Genomic DNA, 26384 nt, shown 5'->3' with positions numbered 1-26384 from the left:
ATGAGGATGAACGATTCCGTAGCCTACATAACGACCAAATCTATGAGTGATACCACGACCGTTTGGTTGTGGATAAAATCCGGCTCAATAGGTTACGGTGGGCGGGTCACTTAATTCATATGAAACAGGATGATCTAGCCCGGAAAGTCTCTAAGGGCAATATCTATGGTAGGAAAAGAAAGCGAGGCAGATTCTGCCTCAGATGGAGCGATGGCGTAGGCCAAGATGCTTGTAGACAGCTTGTAGGGATATCAAATTGGTGGGGATGTCTGGAATCATTATCTCAAAGAATTAAGATACAAGTGAATAATGGTGGCTATAAGGGATGAAATCTCCCAACTTCTCCCTGAGGTGTCTAGGTATTACACGCAATTTTTACTATAGTGACTCTTTTCTCCTTCTTTTCAAACGTGAATGGGTTCGTTTTTTGCAGAATTTATTTGATAAAAGTTGCCCCAATTTTTCATCTAATCTCACCAAAATTTGGTAAATGATTTTAGTAGACGTAAATAATAACATATTTAAAAGGACATAAAAAGGGTTAAAAAATAAAAGAGTGAACAATATTCGGGCGAAATTTCTTCATGGCACTATAAACATTATACCAATCTGAAAACAGTCATTATTTTTGGGAATTCACTCCAATCAGTTGATTTTAAGTAAATTTGAAACTTGGGGAACATTCCAACTATACACCAACAAATTCACTAGATGTCACCCAATTCGATTAGCACCCAAATTACAGCGGTGCTCTGACACAACAAATTGCTCAAATTAGCTTAACTTTTCCAGTTCGAATAGTGACATTGGCACTTGGTAGTATGTGTATGTGCGAAAATCATATACGTATTGACGTGAGATGCGAATGTGTATTACCGCCATCTTGGAATGTGAACAAAAAGCAGAAAAATCGAAACATTGACAGAAAAATCGCGTCAAATCGAAATCGAATTCACACGGAGTGCATTTTTTTATTGGATATAGGGAAAACAATAATATCTCAACGCTAATAACTTCTCGCGGTAGAAATTTTGGATGTTTTGCAGACTATGTCTGAATACCGTCTGTACAATAGATTTACATAGCTATGGCTGCGACGAGAAAGTTGCAAGGTGAGCTCCGCTGAGAACTATCAGAATTTTTTTTCTTTCCACGATCTTGCCAGTGCTATATTCGAGGGCAAGTTGGAATATTCATATTTCACGCGCATCGTGCACCAATTTATGGAGAGGCCGTCGAAAGATCTCGTGTGCGGTGAGCGAAATCGCGATGAGACTCCTCAGAACCAGTGTTTTTGACACATAGGATGCGAAAATCGTGTCGCCGCGGTTTCCGTCAGGCGTTCAAGTGGATTTTGTTACGGTGCTTTTGGTGAAAGAGTATGCATTGCTTCGCTTGCGGATAATATCAACAGCACAAAGGATAAGTGCGCGAAAAGGACTGTCCAAGCGACATTTGTGTGGTAATCATTGCACGGGATCCGTGCGTTGCGGAGCCCCAGTCATTTTTTCCCGGGAAACGCAGCTATAACCGCACTCTTAATAGGATACTGCTATGTATTTCAGGATTGTCCGATTGTGAAGAGTTTGAGATTGACTAGAGGCTTTCGGTGGCGGACAATTGGACCGCTGTGTTTTGGGTTCGGATGGAATTCGTTCGCGGCAGAATCAATTTCATTCAATTTGCATTGACACTTTGCGACTTGTCATCAGATTTTCGTTGCCATAATGTCGGAAGTTAATGCTAAATCAGATTTGTTGGTTCGCTCGGTCGAGAGCTTACCCAATAAGCGATCCGCGGATGATCATTTGCTAGATGCCTGTGCCTTGAGCAATGATCGCGCAGCAGCTGAGCCATAAACAATGAAGACGGTTCCGCTGGGAGAGCGCAAGATACAAATGATATCCTAGAGTTAGAGAATGTAAATGTGAATACATTGCCAATTATGGCGGTAAATTGAAACTTCCTTATGCACTTACTAAGGGTGGCTTCTTGCTCCTATGGAGCTGAGTCGATGCAATGGCTGTTTTACGGATATTTTCAATTTAAACAGCACTAGGTCATAGCTAAGCCATTTATGTTTGAACACATCCTCCTTGTTTAACTTCCAAAGTTTTGCTAGATATTTCAATCGTATTGAGCTCATACCAAATGCAAAAAATGTTTTGTTTTTACGTATTTCCTTCTTCTTTTTCTTCAGCCTTTGTCCCGTTCGCAAGCGGGGTCGGCTCGTCGTGATCAGTTTCGCCATTTAGCTCTATCGAATGCCTGATCTGGGTGCAATCTCGAGGCTTGTTATATCCCTATCAAGCCACCGTTGTTTCGGTCTGCCTTTTGGTCGTTTACCATCGACTTCGACGTTCAGACCAATCTTGGCAAGTGAATTCTCGTTAGCACGAATTACGTGACGATCGATGCAACCCCATATCGATTGCGGATATCCTCATTTCGGATGTGATCAAGTCGTGTCACGCCATTAGTCCAACGCAACATCTTCGTCTCCATTACCGCAAGACGCCGTTCATTGTCTTTTATAATAGGCCAACACTCAGAACCATAGAGAGCGACAGGACGGTCGACATTGCGGTAGATTTCAGACGTTCATTGATCGATCACAAAGAACACCAGCTGTGCTACTATCAGATGCTAGGAAAACATCATCTGCATAAAGCAGGGTGTAGGGCGCTGAATGTTGGATATCCCGTGTGACGGTGAATGAGTCCGTTTTAAATCATAAAATGTCATGATTCGACTATACTCATCCTTGCGGTTGAAGCAACGCCTCCAACTAGTTCAAAAATTGGCAATATCCGAGTCTTGCTGTTATTCGAGTATCTTTTCGATTACGTTGAATCAACAATTGCCACTCCTGCCGAAGTCTTCGTCCGCAGACAAAAATTCTCAGTTTCTCTCACAATCATGGGATGGCATATTCTTGAAAATTAGTTGGTTTAGAAGCTTCTGTGAAAGAGGCAATTTTGATTCCGGGTCTGTTATTCCTCACTCCTGTTTTGTAGAAATCCCTAAATCGAATATACACCTTTTCCCTTATTGGTGTAATTGGCCGGCAGCTAACTATGGTCTATGCGCCAAATATGGCAAAAGGAATATCAATATTATGAGCTTGAATAAAGTGAAATATTATTACTGATCGGCAAAAGTTTGCTAAAGTGGTTCGACTAAAAAAAGCCAAATTTAATCACATTATTTTGGTGAGCAATTCACACCATCCTTTCCTGAGAAAGGACTGTCTCCAAAGCGCCTCTAAAAGAACTGCTCTACCTAAACCTCGAGATACAGGACTTTTTCCTAGTTTTACCCTCGCTCCGTTAAATTATTTACTGTTTTTCTATTGATTACCTGGTATCATTATCTTCTGTTTGGTTTAGATTTCTTTTAGGGCCTGAATATAATTGTGAGGCCTTGTCAGGGTTTTTGTAAACAAGATCACATAAAACTTCTCGACAGTGCTTGAACAACTTTGCTGCATACGAATTTTATCTGCAACTGTAAAGATTGATCGCGTGATCCAATACAGGTATACCTCGCTTAGTGCAATTAATGGGTTCCTGAAAAATTGGCATAAGGCAAATCTGGTTAACTGGGGTTTCATTTTACATTTGAATCCCTAATGATCCAAAAACTTCGTGGTTGTTATCACAGTGTTTTACCTTTTCATTAATTTTTCGCCAGAAAATACTTTTTTGTTGTAAACGTAATAAAATATGAACATTGAATGAAAATTCACACTACACAAATTAGTCACCTAGAGCTAGAATGTCCAGAGAAGTTCTGGGTTGAAGTTCCTCTTTTAGTTTTCCCGTGGCAGCCTTTTTAAATAACAAGTATGTTCATAGTTTGGATTAGGAGGTAATTTCTTAGCCGAAGTCTTGAAAATGAAAGATTGCCTTGGAAGATATTTTTCCCTTTTATTGGCTAAAATTATCTAATTTAAACAAATACGTATTTCGAGGATCAACTGTCACTTCTTTAGTGTTGTTATCGTCTGAAATTTTTTTTTACCATTTGGGTTTTTCTAGCTGTTCTTGTCATTATAATAACTCAATTAGGCTTCTATCCTTCTCCTAGTCCTTCCTAAAAGTTCCACCAAGGTGGAAAAATTCTTGCCCATGTCCGTGTTTAGCCTTTTTTTCGGGGGAATTTTCGAGATGTGGAGACTCGTAGGAATCTAATCTCCTAACGTCGTTCTCCTCTTTCAAGATATTGACGTTGTCCAACGCCATACGGTGTCCCTGCTGTATTATATGTCTGGCAACCGCGGACCTTATGTGTAGGTTATTCTTGTTTTTGTGGATTCGGCTTCCTTTAGGCGTTCTAACACCCTGGTGTGGATTAGTTTTGTTTGCCCTACGTAAATCTTGTTGCAGTCTGGGCAGGAGATCTTGTAAATGCTCTTTTTTCCGTACACTCTTTTTGTCCTTGACTGATTGTAACCGGATTCTACTTAAGGTATCGTCTGCTCGTCGAGGTGACCCGGAATCCACGTTTATGTAGTCGCCTTTTGATATTCTGCGTCCGACCCGAGTAGGTTAATGTTATCCATTGCCTAGGTTCTGTGTTCACCTCCTGGAAGAGCGTTGAAAGTTGCTGTCTTGAGGCCTGGCGTAGTTTCTTTTTGAACCGCTTTTCGACGAGGTTCCTGTTGTATCCGTTTTACTTGGCTGTATCCAGGATGTAATTCTTTTCTTTATTTCTTCTCTGCTCCTTGAGCGGTGTTGTGACCATCCTGTGGATTATAAAGTTGTATGCGGTCATCTTATGGTGAAAATCGCGTTTTGAGTGTGTATGTGATGGTTCGCTGTGTCTGGGGCGGTTTCCTGTAGATGTCGAATTTAAAATCCTCTCTTTCCCGGATTATTTTTAAGTCCAGGAACGGTATCTCCCCTTCCTTTTCGATCTCCATGGTGAAACTGATGCTCCTGTGTACCCGGTTGAGTTTTTCGAGGATTGTTCCTGATTCTTCTCTTTTGATAACTGCTAAAACATCATCCCCGTATCTGATCCAGAATCCTCCAGCTCCAGCTTCCTCGAGTTCATTCTCCAGGTTCGCCATAAATACCTCGCATAGCAGCGCTGAGAGGGGGTTGCACATTGCTACTCCGGAGGTTGCTTTATAAAATTTATTCCTGAATGTGAAATAAAATTCACTCATGCACGTGAAGACCAATTTCTTATACAGTTTAGCCTTCTACCTCCATTCGGATGAGTTTTCGTGTGTCGTGGTCCATTCCTCGAACAAGTGTAGAGCTTCCTTCATCGGTACGCTTGGGAACAGCGCTTTTACGTCGAAGGATACTAATATTTCATCACTTTGTTCCCCCTCGGCCTCGTTGAGTCTGGCAATGACTTTTCTGCTGTTTCCCATTGCTCGTTTTCCTATTTTTATGCCTAACCTTTTGACTTCTTCCAAGAGTCACTTCTCAATATTTTTTTTTCATATTTCATCATTTTAACAAGTATGTTGTTGGTTTCCTTTCGTTTTCTTTCCATCAAGAGCTGATGGTAACAATTGATTCCATCATTGCCAGTTTTTCACATTTGTAACTCTTTTAAAATCTACTTCATTTTCCTCTATCAGGTTTAAGCCATTTGGATTAGCAATAAACTTGCGAAGTTTCTTCGGGAAGTAGGAGAGGCTCCCGTTGAGCTGATTCCAAAGATGTTCGTTGGTCCAGGGTTGCATGTCAGATTAAATTAATTCGATAATTTATTGCTCTTTCATTAACTCTTCACATAGTAAAACTATAAGGTCTACAAATAAGTTCTGTCGGTTTTCACAATAGATGGTGTAGCTTGTTTTTTATTCCATTGATCCACATTTCCAAACATTCATCGGAAAGCTACTGTCAATAGGCACAAACGTCAGTATAAATTATTTAATTGAAGTGTAAACAACAATACTTTTTTCTTCAACGAAAATGGCCAATTTTGTACGAAATAATGTGTTTTTGCGGGGAGTTCTACTTCATTATTTCAATATGAAGAAAAAAGCAACCGAAAGTCATCGCATTTTGGTGGAAGTTTATGGTGACCATACTCTATCTGAGCGAACGTGTCAAAGGTGGTTTGGACGGTTTAAAAGTGGCAATTTTGACTTGAAAGACAAAGAGCGCCCCGGACGGCCAACCATTTTTGAAGATGAAGAATTAGAGGCATTGCTCGAACAAGATCCATCGCAAATGCAAGAAGAACTTGGAAAAACACTTGGAGTCACTCAGCAAGCCATTTCCCTCCGTTTAAAAGCAACGGGAATGATCCGAAAGGTCGGAAATTGAGTTCCGTATGAACTGAAGCCAAGAGACGTCGAACGCCGTTTTTTCACGTACGAACAACTGCTCCAACGACAAGAAAGGAAGGGTTTTCTGCATCGAATAGTTACTGGCGATGAAAAGTGGATCCATTACGATAATCCCAAGCGTCGGGCAACGTGGGGATACCCCGGCCATGCCTCATCATCGACGGTCGATGCAGCATGGCTTGGCTGACCAGCACTTCGCCAATTATGAACTCAAAAAATGGCTCGATCAATGGATAGCGGCCAAGCAGGCCAATTTTTGGCGCGATGGTATCTATGAATTGTCTGAAAGATGGAAGAAAGTTGTGGCTAGTGATGGGCAATACTTTGAACAATGAATGTATAACCAATTTTTCACAATAAAACTTCAAATTTAAAGAAAAAACCGACAGAACTTATTTGTAGGCCTTATATTAAAAGGAAAGATTTCCAATTTAATTATAGAATTTTATTTATTTTAAGGTAGCAAACACGTGTTTCGGACACAAAATAAGCACCGAAGAAGGACACATGTTGTGTCCGAAACACCTGTTTGCTACCTTAAAATAAATAAAATTCTATAATTAAATTAAAAACCATTAATTTTAATACTTTTATTTAAAAAGAACTATAGCAAACTAAGGAACTATTTTTATAAAACTCTTTACATAGCCCCCTGTTTTCATCAGTTGTTATTGTTCACTAAATCTAAGATGAGTGTCCTACTCTCATAAAGCAGCAAAGAAAAAATACTAGCACACAACAGTCTCAACTTGATCATGGCATAGAGATAACTACATTTCCAAATTTGACACACTGAAACGAAAGCAGATCTAGCACTGTTAATGCATTGGGCAACATCCAGTTCAGTGCCACCCTCGGCAGAAATCATCTTCTTTTTCTTCAGCCTTTGTCCCGTTCACAGTGGGGTTGGCTCGTCGCAATCGGTTTCGCCGTTTAGCTCTATCGAATGCCTGACCTGGGTGCAATCTCGAGGCTTTTAAATCCCCATCAAGCGTATCAAGCCGATCGACTTCGATGTTCAGACCGATCTTGGCAAGTGAATTCTCGTTAGCACGAATTGCGTGCTTCTTAAATATTCGAATTGTTTTACGCCTTCGATGCTCTGCCCATTAATGCAAATAGGAACATTGGGATGACCCCGTGAAAAAGCAAACATGTCATCAGCGTAGTCGAGGTGTTTGAGGAAAGGTATCATAATCCAATGAACTCATCCACATCCTCCGGACAAAGAAGCGTGAAAAACGTCATCGATAACAAGATGCAACCCTCGCGAACTCTGCTTTAGATCTCGGACTCCTCTGAGATTTTACCTCGATGCAGCACGTAACATGTGCCATCATATGCCGCTCTACTAATAGCCATTAGTTTCTTCGGAATGCCCCTGCTGCGCACAGCACACCCTATACATACCCTGTTCACGCTGTCGAAAGCTTTCTCGAAATGGATGAAAAGCAAATGAAGCGAAGATCTAAATTACACGTACTATTCCGAAGTGTAGGGTATTGATGATTTCATTTCAGAACGATCCAGAGCGGAAACCAATTTGCTCTCTGTCGAGTTCTTTGATGCGTTCCAGAATTATTTTGCGACAGCAGGGTGCACGCCCATACTCCTCAATAGACTAGCCGCCTTATTTTCACTAATGAGGGAAATCACTTCTATGGTGCAATCTAACAAAACTTTCAAAGCCCGTTTTTGAAAAAAAGACTGTTTGTTTGATATTATCAGCATTTTAAATTTCAACAAAATTGAAACAGACTAAAAAGCCCGCGCCTCGTTGTGTGACGTCACAACTCGAGCCAAGGTACTTCAATAGTCCGGCAACTGCCGCGTGAAATGCCAAGGAAGACGATCAAATTTGTTTCGTTTCTTGCTGCATAAAAATCTCCATAAAAACCCGACTGAAAACTTTTTTGGCTGTTCCGAAAGGAGATTTTCGGAAGAAGTGGATCGTCATCGTCCGACGGAATCCAGTTTCCTTGGAACCAGGTTTAAATTGTGAGGATCATTTCAATGTCAGTTAACATTTTTCAAAGTTTAACTCCAATCTTAATTGATAATATATGATTGAGTTAGAATTTTGCATCAATATTTATTCCTAGATGTAAAATATGATATAACATAATTTTGCCTCTCCCCTGAAATCTGCTGTGCCCTCGTGAGTGCTCGAAGAAGTTAAGTGCTTGCCTTAATTAAAAGAGGGTTTTACGTCAGATGAGACTGGTTTTTCGTCATCCTGCATTCTTTCAACCTTGCTCAGTCTCTTGATGGTCTATTGACCGTTCTTGATCCCTTACCTGTTTGGAGGCCAAGCGTTTTCATTTCGTTTGGGAGGCACTTCACAATCTTGCGCGGGTGAGGTGCTGCTATAATTTCGCTAAATTCTTTATCTTCTTTATGTATTTTTTCGTTTTCCTTGTTTTCAATCCCTGTATTAACTGGAACTATATTTCCAATTCCATGATGAAATAATACTGCCCACGTTTAAATTTATCCTGTGTCAACTAATTACCTTCAAATTCAAGTTAAAAGAACACTTTTGTGTTTTCCAGATTACAGTGATGCGGTATGCCTTTGCTTTCTAACTTTACTTTTGATGCTTATGTTTTCATTGGACATTTTATTTGAACCCCCTTCACTTAAATTAATGCCTTAAATTAAGCTCTCTTCTACTTTGCAAGCAACCGGCGAGGAATCTTCTACATAATATATTTCTAAATCGCCGATTTCTTTTAATCTTTTAAAAAACGCTGTATTAATTTTTCAATTTCCACATATGAAATAAGGAGTCCTGTGTTAAAATACTTCAGGTTAATGTAACTCTTTGCAAACTTAAATCCTGTATTGAATATATCATGGTAAAGAATCTTGATGAAGAAACAAAGTGTTGATTTCTGCTTTCGTGGATCACATTCATTTGCAAATTCGATATTATTTGTAAATATTTTAATATTATTTTCAATCAAAACATTGTAAGTTTTCATATCGTCCGATGTATTTTTTATTTGATCTTATGCAGTAATCTTGCAGCTTTATCTCTATCCAATGGAAACTCCAAATGAAGGTGTGTCAGAATAGCCATTATTAATTAGATAAAAATTTATTTGTTTTTATCGTTATCACGAGAAAGGAATAATTAAATCGTTGTAATCATTACCCGGAAAGAGGGCTGATAAATTTGATAAGGAATGTTTTGATATGTGCGCAGTTCGCAGCTTGTTCAAGATAATCTCCTAAGATAATTCACATTATGCTGATTTGTGAAATTTGTACTGCTTCTGTGTTGCTTATTTATATGAATCATTATTAACTGATCGCCGATTCAATTTTCTCGTGAAAAATTACTTAAACATCATTTCATTGAATTAATTCATTACCGAGTGCTTGGGAAATATGAATAAACTCAAATATATACAAAATATTTTCAAGGTTTTGTTAAGGAATATTTTATTTATGGCGTCCCATTAAATATTCAGAAAGACTAGTCTGTACTAGAAATACTCATTTCTGGATATGAATTCGAATCATTCCGTCCTTCAGAACAATTTTTAAGATTTCACAGGATTTTGTCTGTATTCCGGTTTACAACGCAGCACTCGAAGCAATCATTAGATATCCATGATACTTATTGTTAGAATGCTTGTTGACCACGGTTAATATTTCAATTACACAAAGCTTTGAAAACATTGAAATTGTCAGGAGAGCAGTAGTTGCTTGATTGTTTAGGAATATTGGAACGACAGGAAGGGTATAGCTAGTTTTAAAAAGGAAAAACGCTGCTCCATCCCATGAACAGGAAAATGTTGAAATAAAAAGTTGTTTGTATTTCAATAAGTTAAGACACAGAATAAACGATTACAAAGAGCTTTAAAATCTCATATAAGAGAGAACATCCTCCGGTATTGTTAACTTCTAAGACAAGCAAATAAAGCTATGAAATTAGTGCCTGAGGTGTAATATGAACTTTTAGATATGTTTTTCACTCAAAAACGAATGTATTTTTAATCTTTTTATTATCTGGTTTTTGTAGCATATTTTATATAGAATAGGATGTGTAATTTCAATTTTTGGAAAAACTTATCAAAAAATAATTACTTTCATTCTTACCATTTTCGTCATAATTTTGGGAGAAAAAAAAGTGCTCATTCATTTAAAATTCGATTTTTTCACTAAAACATTAAGAAAAATTAAAAAAAATAAACAAGTGTAAATTAAAAGTTGAAAAATTTGTCGCAATTCATTTCGGCATAATAACTACACGACAGCGCTGAAGAATGAAGTCAACAAACCAAAAAAAAAAACGACGTAAGGACGCCTTTTAAACGGATCTTTTCACTCAATACGGACAAACAGACCGTGCTGAGCCTCAGTTGATTTCCTCGGACATTTGCTACCCTTCTTTTTTGCAACCGGATTCGTGTTGTGGAATCAAACGGCGAGATGCTACATTCCTTAGTAGCTACTCTCTGACCAGGGTCTTTTTGATTCATTTTAACGATAAAGGTCGGGCAATTGTTTACTAACAATTGATTGTGATTGCATTTTTTTCCGATAAATCCATAAATTGGAAAAATTACTTTGAGCAGGTTTTTTCCGGCCAAAAAGCTAACGAAAACGCCAATGGTGAAAGTGATTACTTAATGTCAAATTTTCTCAAAAATTAAAATTACACATCTTATTCTATATGAAATACGCTACCAAATAATATATACATATGAAATATAAATTCGTTCTTGAACGACAAACATCTCTAATGACTTTGAGTACGTTTTTTTTCGGGCACTGTATAAAGGGTGATTCCTTTAAATCTTGCTTCTTTTGTAGGGGTTTTTTTGATATATCACGGGTGACTCATGTCAAACTGTCATTTTTATCCAGTATTGTTTAGGAAATTATGGAAAGACTGACAACGTAACAATGTCTCCAAATTATTCAACTACTTCTTTTTTTCAGCCTTTGTCTCGTTCACAAGTGGGGTTTATCAAATGCCTAATCTGGATGCAATCTCGAGGCTTTCAAATCCCCATCCAGGATATCAAGCCAGCGTTGGTTTGGTCGGCCTTTTGGTCGCTTGCCATCGATTTTGATGTTCAGACCAATCTTGGCAAGTGAATTTTCGTTAGCACGAATTACGTGACTATACTATCGAAGATGCCTCTCTCGCATTGCGGATATCCTCATTTCGAATGTGATCAAAACGTGTCACGCCACTAGTCCACCGCAACATCTTTCAGTCCATTACCGCAAGACGGCGTTCATTGTCTTTTATAATCGGCCAACATTCAAAACCATAGAGAGCGTCAGGACGGACGACATTTCGGTAAATTTTAATTTGGAGACGTTCGTTGATACGTTGATCACAAAGAAGACCAGTTGTGGAACGCCACTTCATCCAGGTTGCGTTCATGCGTAAAGCAACTTCATAACCTATTATAGTTCTCTATTGGCCGATAGCGTTGACCCGAGGTATTTAAATCGCTCAGTTCTGGGCAGGTCACTGCCGTTGACAGTGTTTGTGTTTCATGGGGATCCGTCGTCAAAAATTCAGTTTTATTCAGATTCAATCTGAGACCGGCGCATTTTTGGATCAATAAATATGTTAGTCAACAATATAGCCGTAGTTGGTCTGGTGAACAACCCGAAGATTTTTAAGAGCTACCACTACGTCTACACAAAAAAAGCGATTTGGTGTGATTTTTGGGCCGGTGGAATAATCGGCGTATATTTCCTCAAAATAAGGCCGGGCAGAACGTAACTTTCAAGGGTGATCGCTATAGAACCAAGGCAACGGATTGTTTGTTACCTGAAACCGATGCCTGTGATTTTAGTAAATTTTGATTTCAACAAGATAGCACTACACACTCTTTGCCTATTTGTCATACAATGTGAGGAGAAACGATGAACTTATTGGGAAACCAATTTAGTAGGGGATTGATTTCACGTTTTGGCTCGGCCGCTGATTCATTCGCATCACTCCTTTGGACCGTTTCCTTATTTTATTATTTGTTATAAATCAACATTACCCGCATTATTTTTGAGATACCAAATATTATGTTCGAACACATGATCCAGAATTGGATAATTTAAAGTGTAGTCTTCGCTAACTTTTAGACAAGATTGATTTTAAAAAATATGTGTCAGATTTTCTGTGGCAATCGGAATAAAACTGTCACGATAAAATTCGATTTCATGTCTTCTATTTGAATTTTTAAAGTCTTGGCAATAAATTCGATTTAATCGTTCATCGTTCATAGCAAATCTAAAGAAATTCTGTTTAAATTCGTTTCTGTTTCAGAAAACAATGATGCTGTAATAGTGCATATGATAGACATAACGTAACGGGTGATACTGTATGACACGCATTCATGAAATATAATATTACAATTCAGTCGTGAGAAAGATTTTCGCGATGACAATTGCCTTGAAAAAAGTTCTTTGCGGCAGTGACATGGAGTAGGAATACACTTTTTTAAGTCTCAAAAAAAACTACATTCAACTGTATAAATGTACCAAGGTGAGCCATGCACGATATAAATGTTTGCTGCAAACGCGTTTTTTGGAAGATAATGGAGATATGGCTACAGTTTTTCTAGTAGAAAACGCCATTTGTGAGTGGTTGCAAGGGTTTGTGTGCAAAATTCTTCAATGAAATTGCAAAACAACTTCTTGGTCAGCGCTTATATATTAACGGGTTAACGGGCTATACATCTTAAAGGCTTCGTTTGGTATTCTTTTAACTGCTGTAATTGAAGAATAAACTCCGCAGTCAACACTTTTAAAGACCGAAAAAAACAGCCATTGGGATGAAAATGAAGATTGATTGGATAATGTGCAGCTGTGCCTTGATTAACACGTAGAATATTTTCAGAAGAAAATAAATTGTTTTCCAAGGTAAATGCGCGCAGATGTTTTGTATTACAGAGTCAATCTTTATGGAGATTTGGTTTCCAAAGTTCGATTTTTACTTTGGGAAGGTGTAAGGTTATCGCAACAAAATAGATCCTTATATGTTGCGTTGAAATAGCGGCGTGAAACGTTTTGATCACATCACATGAGGATATCCGCGATCATTATGGGGTTGTACTGATCGTGGAAAATTGTGAGAGAGGCGTCTTCGATGGTATGGCCATGTAATTCGTGCTAACGAGAATTCACTTGCCAAGATTGGTTTGAACATCGAAGTCGATGGTAAACGACCAAGGCAGGCCGAAACAACGGTGGCTTGATACGCTGGATGGGCATTTAAAAGCCTCAAGATTGCACCCAGATCAGGCATAGAGCCAAATGGCGAAACCGATCACGACGAGTCGACCCCGCTTGCGAACGGGGCAAAGGCTGAAGAAAAAGAAAGAAGTAGGTTGTAAAAGCAAAATGTTATGTTTACCCAATAATATCCTAGAGAAATACTAATTCGTTCCCTAAGCATCACAAAGCCTAAAACGATCTCATAATTTGAACGAAAATAATCGGTTGGATGTTATTCATTACTTAATATCAACTTGTTTTCAGCTTTTATTCGAGAGCGAGTGAATAGATTTTCCGGAATCAGCAATATAATTACCTAAATAAAAAATAGCTGTACATGCTTAACTCAAACCTCAAAAATACAAATGAAATAAAATTGTTTTCAAAGAACATCCGTTTTGGTCTTTTCTGGGTCGATCCAAATGTCTTAGCTGAACGTCGACGAGTACAATAATATTTACTTTTATTTAGATATTATTGTTTTAGCAATAACCATGTCCTAATCATTTTCTTTCTTTAATTTTTCACAGGAGAAATAGATAGATGTCTCAAAAAGGTAACGGAAGGCGTTGAAACATTCGAGGATATTTGGCAAAAAGTTCACAATGCGACAAATAGCAATCAGAAGGTGGGTATCAATAATCCAAAGAACTATGAGCCAATAAAAAAAATATTGATATTTCATAGGAAAAGTATGAAGCCGACCTCAAAAAGGAAATCAAAAAGCTGCAACGGCTCCGCGATCAGATTAAATCATGGATCGCGTCCGCCGAAATCAAGGACAAAAGTGCCCTCCTAGAAAATCGACGTCTTATTGAAACTGTGGGTATACTTTTTTTGAGCCATCCTAATTTTAATTTTGATTTCATAGTCTTCCTTTCAAAAATTCGACATAAACTTGCTGAAACTGTTATTGCAGTCCTTCGAAGTAAATCAATATGAAATGTTTATTTTCAGCAAATGGAAAGATTCAAAGTTGTTGAACGGGAAACAAAAACAAAGGCATATTCAAAAGAAGGTTTAGGAGCGGCACAAAAACTTGATCCTGCGCAACGAGTGAAAGATGAGATACGAACATGGATAACGCAATCGATTAACTTGCTGCAAATACAAATAGATCAGTATGAAAGCGAGGTGGAATCGTTACTAGCGGGTAAGAAAAAACGCTTGGACCGTGATAAACAAGAACGCATGGATGAACTGCGCGGGAAACTCGACAGACATAAATTCCACATAACAAAACTTGAAACAATATTAAGATTGCTGGATAATGATGGCGTGGAAGTTGACCAGGTGAGACCAATATTGCGTTGGCCCTGCAATGATGATAAAAACTGTCTAATAATATTTGTAAATTTCACAGATTCGTCGGATTAAAGATGACGTAGAATACTATATAGAATCCTCGCAAGATCCCGACTTTGAAGAGAATGAGTACATCTATGACGATATAATTGGTTTAGATGACGTCGAACTTTCTGGAACTGGTGGGTTTTTCGTTTGTTTACCACATCTCTAACCCTTCGAAATTATTAACTGAAATGTGGTAGAGTCAAATACCCTCACTATACATATACCTGAACTTTTTTCAGGTATATCATTAGGAATTCCATCGTCGGCAACAACAGACAGTAATAATAGTAACGAAACTGGCGGATCGCCTAGCAGTTTAGCGTCAGGCACTAGTCCAGTGCAATCACCTGCTACACTTAATTGCAGTAATGCAAACAACTTGAATTACAGCAGTGACTCAACATCGGTAGAATTCACAGCAGCTGACAAACGAAACAAAAATGAAAATATTGCCAGTAGTAAGGTAAAGGTATGTTAATTTAAGAACACACTTAACATAAATATAGGATTCTAACTTGTCTTAGAATAGTGTATTATTTTTCTGTGAGTAAAAAGGACAAAGCTGATTAATTTGTCATTTTAGCCTGTTAAACCGACAGCCATTCGAGCGAACAACAAAGCGGATGCTAATTCAAACTCGTCGAGTACGAACAGTTCTGGATCGACGACGCAAAATAAGATAATTAGTTCAACGCCTAGTAAAAACCAATCTCATACTGCAAACTCGTCAAATTCGACAACGTCGGTGATAAATAACCAGCAAGCGACTGCGAATAGCATTAGTTCGAACGCAACAGGAACAAATGTTCAGGCCCAATCTGTGATCCAATCGACACCGCCAATTGCATTTGCCGCTGTCGCGAAAAATAACACATGTAAGTCAATTTGATCCCGATTCATGTTAGGTTAGTTTTAAATTCACTCTCTATTTCCCATAGCACATCTCGAGAGTGATCATCATCAGCAGAATTCCTCCTTTACATTGGCAGCGTCAGCAGTTGGCTCGCAACTACCTTCAGTGAATAGTTTACAGCAAAACTCATCCGTGTCGAGTTCGCAACAATCCAATTCTGTACATCCGTCATCGAATGGTGCCACGAACGCTATTCCTGTATCTGCATCCATAATGCATGTGCATCCAAATGTTTCTGTTGTTCCATCCCCGGGAATAACTACTGCCTCGTCGATAACAGATTCATCATCGTCCTCTTCTTTGAGCACTTCCAATAGCAACAGCAACAACGTCATCGTAAACAGTAATAGTAATAACGTGACAAATTCGACAAGTGGAACAAGTAACACAAATGCTCTAGTGAACTGTGTGTCGCCGAGCAGTAATTCGGTGGCGAACAGTAGCCGAACCTCACCGATCCCGATTTCACCGAAACAAATCAATGGTCCCGCAAATCTTAAATGCGTACCAACGATCGGTGGTTCTAACAGTGCTAGTGAAGCAATGTCAACGCTGAAAACGATAGCACAGGAAGCGATCAATCGGGCCTCTGTCGATACAAATCTTCTAACTTCGAGCGGTAATGCAGAAGCGACAAGGCAACAACAATTACAACAACAACAATCAGCTGTTGTTGCTGCAGCCGCTCAGCATTTTTCTTCGGCCGTAACGGACGCAACGTCTGGCAATGCTGCGACGAACGGACCGACATCTGTATCTGGACCTGTTGTACAGAGTGCTGGTAGTGGCGGTAAAGCACCGACAAACGAAGCACATATACCACCGTTATTAGGTGTTGCCCCACTGGGGCCATCTCCATTGCATAAAGAGCATCAATTCCAATTCCAAATGATGGAGGCGGCATACTATCATTTACCGCAACCATGTGATTCAGAGAAACTGACGACTTATTTGCATAGACAACCGGTGCAGACGCCACTGCATTATCCACAAGTAAGCGATAAGTTTATTTCCCTTACATTTCAGCGCATTCAGAATGCGATAATACATTCTATTATTTCTGAGGAATTTCTCCACCCAATTTATATTTACATAAATTTTTCTTTCCAATTTACAGACACAACTTCCGCATTCAGATACCGTTGAATTTTTCCAACGTTTATCAACCGAAACATTATTCTTTGTATTTTACTATATGGAAGGAACCAAAGCGCAATATCTAGCAGCGAAAGCGTTGAAAAAACAAAGTTGGCGTTTCCATACAAAGTATATGATGTGGTTTCAACGACATGAAGAACCTAAAATTATAAACGACGACTACGAACAAGTAAGTGAAGATTATTGTATCAAGGCTGTCAACCCCCCACACAAAATTTTCTTTATAAAATACTGTAGGTCTGTCAAATATTGTCGATAGGAATTTCATAGCTCTCAGAGATTATCATCCGATGTGGGGAATCCACTAGTAGGTCACCGAAGCTTCATGGTTAAATCTCCAATGTTTTCTAATTAACAAGTGTAAAGATATAATTTTTTTACACAATCGTTAATCCGGTGTAGTGATTACGTATGGTTTGAATTAGAGAGGAATATATTGAAGGGTTAGGAGGGGTGATAGTGGGGGTGTCTGCGTTAAAAGTTGAAGACTATTTAAGAACACGGGCACATTTAAACATAAGGATAAAATAAAACTATTGATAGGCAAAATACTACCGCTAGATTGATATTTACGGAAAACCACATTATGTGGATCTTTGCAGATTGAAATAGCATTGCGTTTGGGGATAATTGAAAGCCTGGTTTATTCCAGACTAGTGAGCACATTTCACAGGACGTGTAGCAGTTACCCGTCTATATAAGACTGGGTTGAATCTGCTGATTTAGGGTAGCCACTTCGTACAAGAAATGGTTAATCTAAGTGAAACATATATTGAACGTCACGCTGTGCCTCCAGATATTGCAAGACAAGTTGCTTTTCAATATGCAACAACAAGGCTTCCAACAGGCCAATGATGCAAATTATATCGCCGAGTTTGTTGATCAATTGTTTGATAAATAACATATATTCAGCTAGAATTAGGCTACGAAAACATAGCAACTGAGAAAATTTCGCATTGAAAAAAGGAACATATGATTCCCGGAGTACGATCTATATGGTAATTCTAAATGTTTACCCAGAAAAACAAAACTTCGATTGATTTACATATGAAGATTGGCTAACTGAAGATTTTGCATCAATGCCGTCGACAAAGTCAAGGATAAAGCAGTGAGGATCTATAGTTGATTTCAAGGATAAAGCAATCAGGATATATAGTTGATTTTTCGGATTAATGGAACTAGGGCCAATGCTCATCCGGTGCGTTAACGTTATTGGTTTTTAATAAGGCGACAAAACAGTTACTTCCAGGTATAATTTCTAGGTTAGAAAGGTTTAGATTTGTGTTACAATACTCCAGTATGAGTTTTTGCTTTATAGAAAATTTCAAAAGATTCAGAACTATCCTTGTACCATGCATCTATATTTAATTTTATCCCATCCTACTCTTCGAAATACCTTCCAGGCTTCCATGATTTATATTCTTATATAGTATGATTAACAATATTCTTAGCAGTTCATTAATATTATATTGACAAATGCTAACTTCGTTTGTAGTGAGAAAAATCTGTTTGTGGCATAAGTCCTCCCAATTATTCAAAAACGTGTTTTTAGTCAGTTGTCATTCATATTTTTTGTAACTCATTCTTCTTACCACATAATGACGTTCTAACAAAATCCTTTTTCATTTGTTCTTGTGTTTCTCCAATAGAATATTTTTTCGGCAGTTTACTATTCTTGTTAGTTTCGTCACAAAATTGAGCTACTTCGTTGTATGTGTCTTATAATTCTTATGGTTGATCCTTGACCTTGAAAATCACATCCATAGTTTCGGATGAGCTCGAAAAAAATGACCACGTATTCCTCATTTGCGACAGATCTATTTGTTAAGCCTTCGGTTGACGTGTTTCTGCAAATTTGTGTTCATTCCTATTAAGTCAAGGATATGCTTTGAGCCTCTGTAACGTGCTAGTGCTATTTTTGTTACTATCAATAGATGCCCTAATTGATCAGCCCTTAGACCCATTCTTCGTCGCTGAGATACCTGATTGAATTTCGAAAAGAGAAACCCAATTTTCGCAGAAATTTACATAATATCAGGTAAACATTAGTACTTTGAAAATTATTGCCTTAAACACTTCTCTCTATGCAAAAATATAGAATATACTCTTCTTTGTTTGAATGTAGGTAGAAATCTTAGGAAGGACGCTATTACGTGATAGCAGTATGTAGTTCTGCACACACTCTTAGTTGGACCAGGTGACAATCCTAGCCGTCCTCCTCGGTAACCGGAGATAAACTTGTAAATTTTTCTATCGACGCAATTTTGTTTACCGTTGTTTGGTCCTTTACTTTCAGTGGCTTCTTGATTAAATTGATGTGTTTGCCCAACTCATGTTTTAATATAGGGGTAAATGTATGAGATATGATTTCAGACTTTTTTTTCATCTCTCGTGTCTCTCAATCGCTAAATCGCCTAGATAGGAACCGAATATAGTACTACTGAGTAATCGATTTCGACACGACCTCGTCTTTTACTTCTTTCAGTCCAGTTTGATCATTCGTAATCTCGATTTGATGTGCGTACAGCTCTAAATTTCTGCCAATACTTTTTGAAGTGATTGCACAAGAGAGCGGTAGTTTTCTTATCATTGGTGCTCAGAACCAACTCTATTTTCTCTTCCATAAAATAAATTTTCCCTTCAATATTATGACATTTTCAAAATGTCACACTAGCAATTCACCTATAGTATACGTCAATGGAAAACTGTTACCACAATTATAGCAGCGAAACAAGCAAATAACTTTCATATCCCTCGAGAACAATCTTAGATATTTACCTTCATTTTGAAAAATTTATACAACATTGAAAAAAAACTGTTTCTTGCTACTGCGAAAATAACGGGTGTATCATGTATTTTGGCACTAACTTCAGGCGTTTATTTGATTGCATAAACAAACACACAAATATAAACCAATGCACTTGTCATATTTAACTGTACTCCTACTGAACTGTCAAACTCAAATTGTGCAGTTAGATCTGTCGCCAACATGTTTGGCGGACTAAGTTCTAGTGAAATTCTTGAAATGTTCAAAGACAAGCCAATCTCTCGCAGAACAATTTTCCATGTTCTGAAGGATTGTCGCGATGGTAAAGAGCCCGAAAACAAAAAGCAATGCGGTGGTCCAAATTAGGTGCCAGAACAGTCATAAGTCTGCTATCAAGTGCGAAAAACAAGGTTGATCAATCAACACGCAAATTGGGACGAAAATTTGGTGTTTTGAAAGATACAGTCCATCGTATTTTGAAGAAAAACAACGTAATTTATCGTAAACGTCGACGAGCACCAAAATATACACAACAACAACTCGAAAAAATACCAAAATGCTGCCGTGCACTTCGTGACAAACACTTTGCGAATGGAAAATCCATAATTTTGGATGATGAATCGTATTTCACGTTCTCGCATCATGAATTGAGTGGCAACGACGGCTTTTATACTGACAACATTGAAGCAACACCAAATGATGTTAAATATGCCGGCAAATTAAAATTTGAACCAAAGGTGTTGGTGTGGGCAGCCATTTCATCGAAGGGTGTTTCAGAGCCTTTGATTCGATCAAACAAATCAGAAGCGATCAATGCTGACATTTATATCGGCCAATGCTTGCCGAAATTGAAGCAATTCATCGAAAAACATCATGGTCGTGACGAAATAATGTTTTGGCCGGACCTTGCAAGCTGTCATTATGCAAAAAAAACATTGAATTGGCTGACTGAGCAAAATATACCATTTGTGCCGAAAAAGGACAATCCCCCAAACGTACCTCAGGCACGTCCAATCGAAAATTTTTGGACAGTTCTCAAGCGTATGGTCTACGACGGTGGCTGGGAGGCTCGAAACGAGCAACATTTGATTGATCGAATCAAGAGAAAGTTGAAGGAAATCGATCCATCGGTCCGCCAAAACCTGATTCGGAACAGTCGCTCCACACTACGAAAAATCGAGGACCATGGTCCATTAAGTGTACTGTAAATGTATTTTTCGACGAATCATGAACAGAATAAAGTACGATTAAAAGGATTTTTCAAATCGATTGTTTGTTTTCGAATGACATGCTTTTGAAGTTAGTGCCAAAATAAATGATACACCCGTTAGTGCATACTTAGTCACCACATCATCTACTCTTCCCACAACAAGGGAACATACAACACTAGGCAGTCACAATAAGCTTCAAAAAGAATTTCGTAAGATCTCTGGTATTCGTCTTTCTAAATTAAGATAAATGGTAAAATATGTTTTATTCAATACCATCTCTAATTTCCAGTAAACTGGTTATTTGATTCGTGCGTCCGACTTCTCATAGAACGAAGGATTCTTTTAAAAACAAGTCTGTATATTTCTGGCAGTCCTATCTTGAACGAGGGTGAGGAGGTTTTCAGAATCTATTTTTTTTATTGGATAGATCGTTAACTTTGCTATACCAGAATTCACTGCAAAAATTTAAAAGCGAGATTCATGTTCCTTTAGTTTATATGATTCACGCACAGATTCGATCGCCCAGGAAGTAGTGGCTTTATGTCCTTACGTAATCTTGCAGCGCAAAGCAAAAAGCGTATTTATAATTACTTGACATCAGTCCTTTTTACGAAGGCATTTGTATTTGTTGTAACTGTATTTTACGAAAGGCGACATTATGAATGGCGCTCAACGTGGGTTTCTAGATTTAGACCTAAAATATCTTAATTATAGGTTCCTTGACGGATTATATCGGATAGAGAATCAATAGATTCTCAACTTTGTTCCCGCTAGGCTCCACGTACACTTGCCTTAGTCCTTCTAATTTTAGGTTTCACACCTTTTCCCCTACAAGCAAGTTTTCCTAAGCATCAATTTCTCCTGCCCACCTTATAGAGTGTAGTGTTCACCTGCCCTTTCCTTGGTAGAATACCACCAGAGCTAGTTGTTTGTTGTGTTTGTCCTTGAGACTTAACATGTCCTCTCTTTGTTTTCCGACTCCAAACGGAGAAGATCAAATTTTCGCGATCCCTTTTGTCCGTTTTTAAGGTGTTGTGTAAATACAAAATCTTATTAAAATCGGTTTACTGTTTGTCTGTCCGTTACACGCATTTTTCTCGGAGACGGTTATAGCGATTGACACCAAATTTGGTAGAAAGGTGGAAACTGTGAACGCTCACACATACAGTTACATCCCTTTACGTTGAATTTAAGGGGGATCCCCATACATGCAAAATTGGGGTGTAAAATTTTTTTTCATCAAATATAGTCATTTAGGGTATCAAAGTAAAGGCCTCGGTTAGTACTTTTCGAAACCGGTCTTAGTTTCGACATTTGTTAGAAAGGTGGGGAGTGCGGGGGGTCGAAATCGATCATTTCTTTAAGGGGGCCATTCTCAGAAACTACCTAACCGAAAAATCTGAAAAAAATCAGGAGGCTGCCACTATATGGTGCCTGGGTTCCGAAATACTTTCCATACCGATATCTGTTCAAATAAAGTTAATAATAGTATATTACTATATTTTTTTATAATTGGCTGGAAACTCCCCCTTAAGTTCATCCTAGCACAACGAATGCAGTGATGTAGGCTATAATGTAGCGCACGATCCTACCAAGTTTTGTGGAAATCGCACTATTACTAACAAAGTTATAATACGTCAAAATTGTTGCTTCTTTGAAAATTGAAGACTATGAATGTCAATACCACCCAAAAGTGGATACTCTCACATAATATGTGGATATATTACGTGCTACGTACTAAGAAATACACAAAACCTTTCGTACCTGAAGCGTCCAGCTTCCGATTTCCCGACTTGTTGGTTATCTAATTCTGTGCGACGGGAAGCAACTCAGTTGTTGTTTCTTCGTTAATAAGCATTGTGGGCGGCAGTTTTTCTGCACACAGGTGAAATAATTTCGTAATCCATTCTTGTTTTTTTCGTTTTCTCAAATATCTGATTAGTTGGTCGTTACTTTAGATTATTATATTGTTTTATTTATTATTATTTCTTTAGGGATATCCGCCAGTATAATGGCCCGTCAAGGAAGGGAGCGAAAGAGTGTGTACATTTTTTTTCACAGAATATGGGCGTGTGACTTATCAAATGAAAGTGTTTATTTGGTACTTTTCGAAACTGATGAATTGTCGCTCCACCTCAATGTATGACCTATCCATTGTCATTTCCGCCTTCTGATCACATAGCCAAGTTCTTTGTTTAAAATAGTTTCAGACTAGCGTACTCCGATGATACGTCGTAGACAAAGACTTGGAGCTTTTGAATGACAGTGGTGAGCACTTCCGAAGTGCTGCTCCCATATAGCAACACAGAAAGACCACTAACATAGAAAAATCTCAATTATGATAGATGTTAGTGTTGAGATAACTGGATTTCACAATTTTAAACAAGGCGACGAAAGCAAATTTTGCCACGGTTAATACGTCGACGACATCCATTTCGGTGCCACTGTCGTCAGAAACCACGCTTCCTAGATACATAAATTGATCTGATCGACGCCTTTCGTGCTCTGCTCATAAATGCAGATAGGGAGAATGCGATGACCCGTCAGAATGAAAATCTTGGTTTTGATGGTGTTTATCTTCAGTTCAACTCTATTTGCCTTTCTTTCCAAATCTAGAGCCATTTTGCCAAAGTCCATGACCCGGTGGGAACGGTGAGAGAGCTCTCAGACTCTATGAGAAGATTATGCAATGATCCCTTTCGAGGTCAATATCAGTGCCTCGCTTGATAAGCACATCCAGAAGGTTACTGCTGATCGCAAAGTGATCAATATGATTGCCTCCACTGTGTCGGTCAGTTAAATCCCAAATAGCCAAAGGTTATAGCCGTGAGGTCAGTCCCTATCCGAGACGTTGTCGACATTTCGGTAGCAATAAAGTTTCAAAATTTAAAGCCCACAAATTTCAATCACTTTTAGTCGCTTCTTACGAAAACTTTGAGTGTACTCTTAAACCCCAATTCACAGGAAAAACTGCACTGGGAACTAATTTCTCCTGTTAATAAAACATTTATTCTCGCAATCTAATTAAGCCCTACGGTATATGGTCCACGCGTATTTAGATCCTTAACAAAAGGAAACGTTTGCCTCTCACCTAATTGACAAAAAGAAGCCTCTACTACAATGAATTCTTCGAAGAATGAGTCCCTTTACAATACATTCGTTCAACCTACAATCTTATGAGGAGAGATTCATCAAACTATCGACAAAAAGGGAACTTAGGAAATTGTGTAAACCTCCAAATTATACATCTATATATTCGTTGTTTGATTTATTCCGGGTAGTATTTACATAAGAATGGCATATTAGAATTATCTTAATAATTAAATGCAAAACGAACGATCGAAGTCGCTCATCAATTTTGTTTTCCTTTTCAGGGTACATACATTTACTTCGATTACGAGAAATGGGGTCAGAGGAAAAAGGAAGGTTTTACTTTCGAATACAAGTACTTAGAAGACAAAGATTTGAATTGATGACTTGCATAGCAAACAACAGCAGAGAACCTGATAATGGTAAAGCCATGATTATGGTTATGATTTTGATGATAAACAACAGCAACAAGAAAAGTGAGAAATAGTTGACTATGGATTAACTTTATTTTTCTTTGATTTTCTTAAAAGAATGAAAATGGAAAATGAATAGTAAAAAGAAAAATAAAATTGTAATTACATTTTAAACAAAGCAGTAGCAAACGACTCCTTCCTTTCCACAAAACAAAACTGTCTGCTAAATTTGAAGCCGCCTTCCTTTCAATAGAGTGGAACAATAGATGCAATGGATCATAGATAGTAACGTCCCTTATTTTAACTACAACATCATCGACTCTAAAGCAATAGATGAAAGATGTAAGTTTGCTCCAATTTGATGCAATAGCGTAAACCGTACTTGTTCTCCTAAACAAGCGAACTATGACAACAAAATGTTCTCAACGAAATGTTTGCAAAAACTCTGAACCAGATCAAATCCAACAATAAGAAGAAAATGCAACCCAACTAGTGAAAACAATGCTTCAATACTTAGTCCAACCAAGTAATTAAGCAATCTGACGACGTCGATGGCACCAATTAGCAAAGCTTTTGCAAAGAACTAGCCTCGAAATGAGACAGAGAGAAAGAAGGTCTTTATAATTGTATGAAAGAAACGATATCTTCGCCACATGGAAACTAAGATCATAAGTGGAATTCTTTTTTAAGTACATGCAAAATGAAAAAAAAAAATATATATACAAAAAATAAAAATCAAATCATTCATTCATTTCTTTTTTTATAATAAAATTTATTTAAAAAATGATCTGTTCCAACTTTGATTTTTCTGTCGGTTTCTTATGTCTTACTTTTCTGTCAGTTTTCTGTGTCTTATTTTTCCAATTCGGCTCTTTTATTTTTAGTTTTGCAGTCTGTGCTGATGGTTGCGTGCACCGTTCTCGATAGACTTTCTAATTATGTTTGTCTCTCTGTTAAATTCATGCTCTTCAAGCTAACAACTTCAAAACTTTATCTTTCTTTTCATCGAATTTTAAATATTAATGTTAAAATCTTTCTCATGAAGCAGAATGGGTCTGACTGACATGCTTTTCAGACTTCTTTCCACCTGATTTTAGGAGAATCTTAAGATAACAGAGACCTGTTGCATAGTTGCTCGATATTTTACTGTTTATTGATTAGAAATCTATTACACACCCCCCACTATTCCTCTTCAGATGCATGAATTGTATAGAATTGAGAAAAACGTAGACGATTTAGTGTTTAAGGATTTTATATGCATATTTCTTCGTAGAGGTTTCTATTTGTTTATTAATAACTGAGCGTGTTTCACTAATAACTTCAATGCGAAATGGAAGAGATGTTAATTATTGTCAATTTGAGGGTACTAATTCTGTTGATTTATTCCTAATGTTTATGACGAGTAAAGAAGGATAATGAAAATTGTACAGGAGGAAAACCTTAACACTTAAGAAATCAACAACTTTTTCTCCCTTAAAAGTTGAATTTATTTTTCCTCATCCTTTTTCATAAGCCGTTGAAATCTGAATACGGTCTGGCACTTGTTTGCTCTTTGAGTAAATTCCTTTCAATCGTTTGTAGATGGCTAGCGATATTCTAATCCGAAAATCTTCAATATCGAATTCACCCTTTCTTATTGGTGCTAAGCTGCAGCGGGCATTGAGAGTTCAGGTTTTAGTGACGGAGGAATCGTAACTAGAAATAGAGTTCGACTGACAAGAGCTAGTGATTTATGTATGTTTTATAGAATCTTGAGTTGTTGGTTATTCTTTCAGTATTTTTCCCCGATTGGCCAAGAAAATAAAACGGGAAGAAAATAAGAACAACGTACGGTAGAAGACACTTCTCTCAAACAAACTCTCATCTGCAAATTCTATTCATTGTTTTAAATTGAAAGTACCAAATCATCAGAGTA

At 37.8% G+C, this 26384-nt stretch overlaps 1 protein-coding gene across 3 annotated transcripts; it reads left to right on the top strand.

Annotated features, from left to right (window-relative positions):
• The first annotated feature begins 860 nt into the window (after nt 1-860).
• LOC119651088 (CCR4-NOT transcription complex subunit 3) lies at nt 861-25256 on the top strand. Of its 3 annotated transcripts, none has more exons than XM_038054440.1 (10): nt 861-1112; nt 14095-14192; nt 14252-14386; nt 14522-14857; nt 14928-15051; nt 15169-15386; nt 15501-15792; nt 15856-16823; nt 16948-17157; nt 24341-25256. In XM_038054440.1, the coding sequence occupies exons 1-10, from the start codon at nt 1088-1090 to the stop codon at nt 24437-24439; spliced, it is 2505 nt and encodes an 834-aa protein (XP_037910368.1). In that variant the 5' UTR covers nt 861-1087; the 3' UTR covers nt 24440-25256. The 3 variants fall into 3 exon arrangements, with proteins under 3 accessions (XP_037910368.1, XP_037910367.1, XP_037910366.1); XM_038054439.1 differs by having other exon boundaries at nt 15157-15380; XM_038054438.1 differs by having other exon boundaries at nt 15157-15386.
• Nucleotides 25257-26384: the final 1128 nt, after the last annotated feature.

This window comes from Hermetia illucens, chromosome 3 (assembly GCF_905115235.1).
Source record: "Hermetia illucens chromosome 3, iHerIll2.2.curated.20191125, whole genome shotgun sequence".
In the NCBI taxonomy this organism is placed as follows: domain Eukaryota; kingdom Metazoa; phylum Arthropoda; class Insecta; order Diptera; family Stratiomyidae; genus Hermetia; species Hermetia illucens.
The sequence above is the reverse complement of the archived record's forward strand: the minus strand, read 5'-3'. Positions and strand labels throughout refer to the sequence as shown.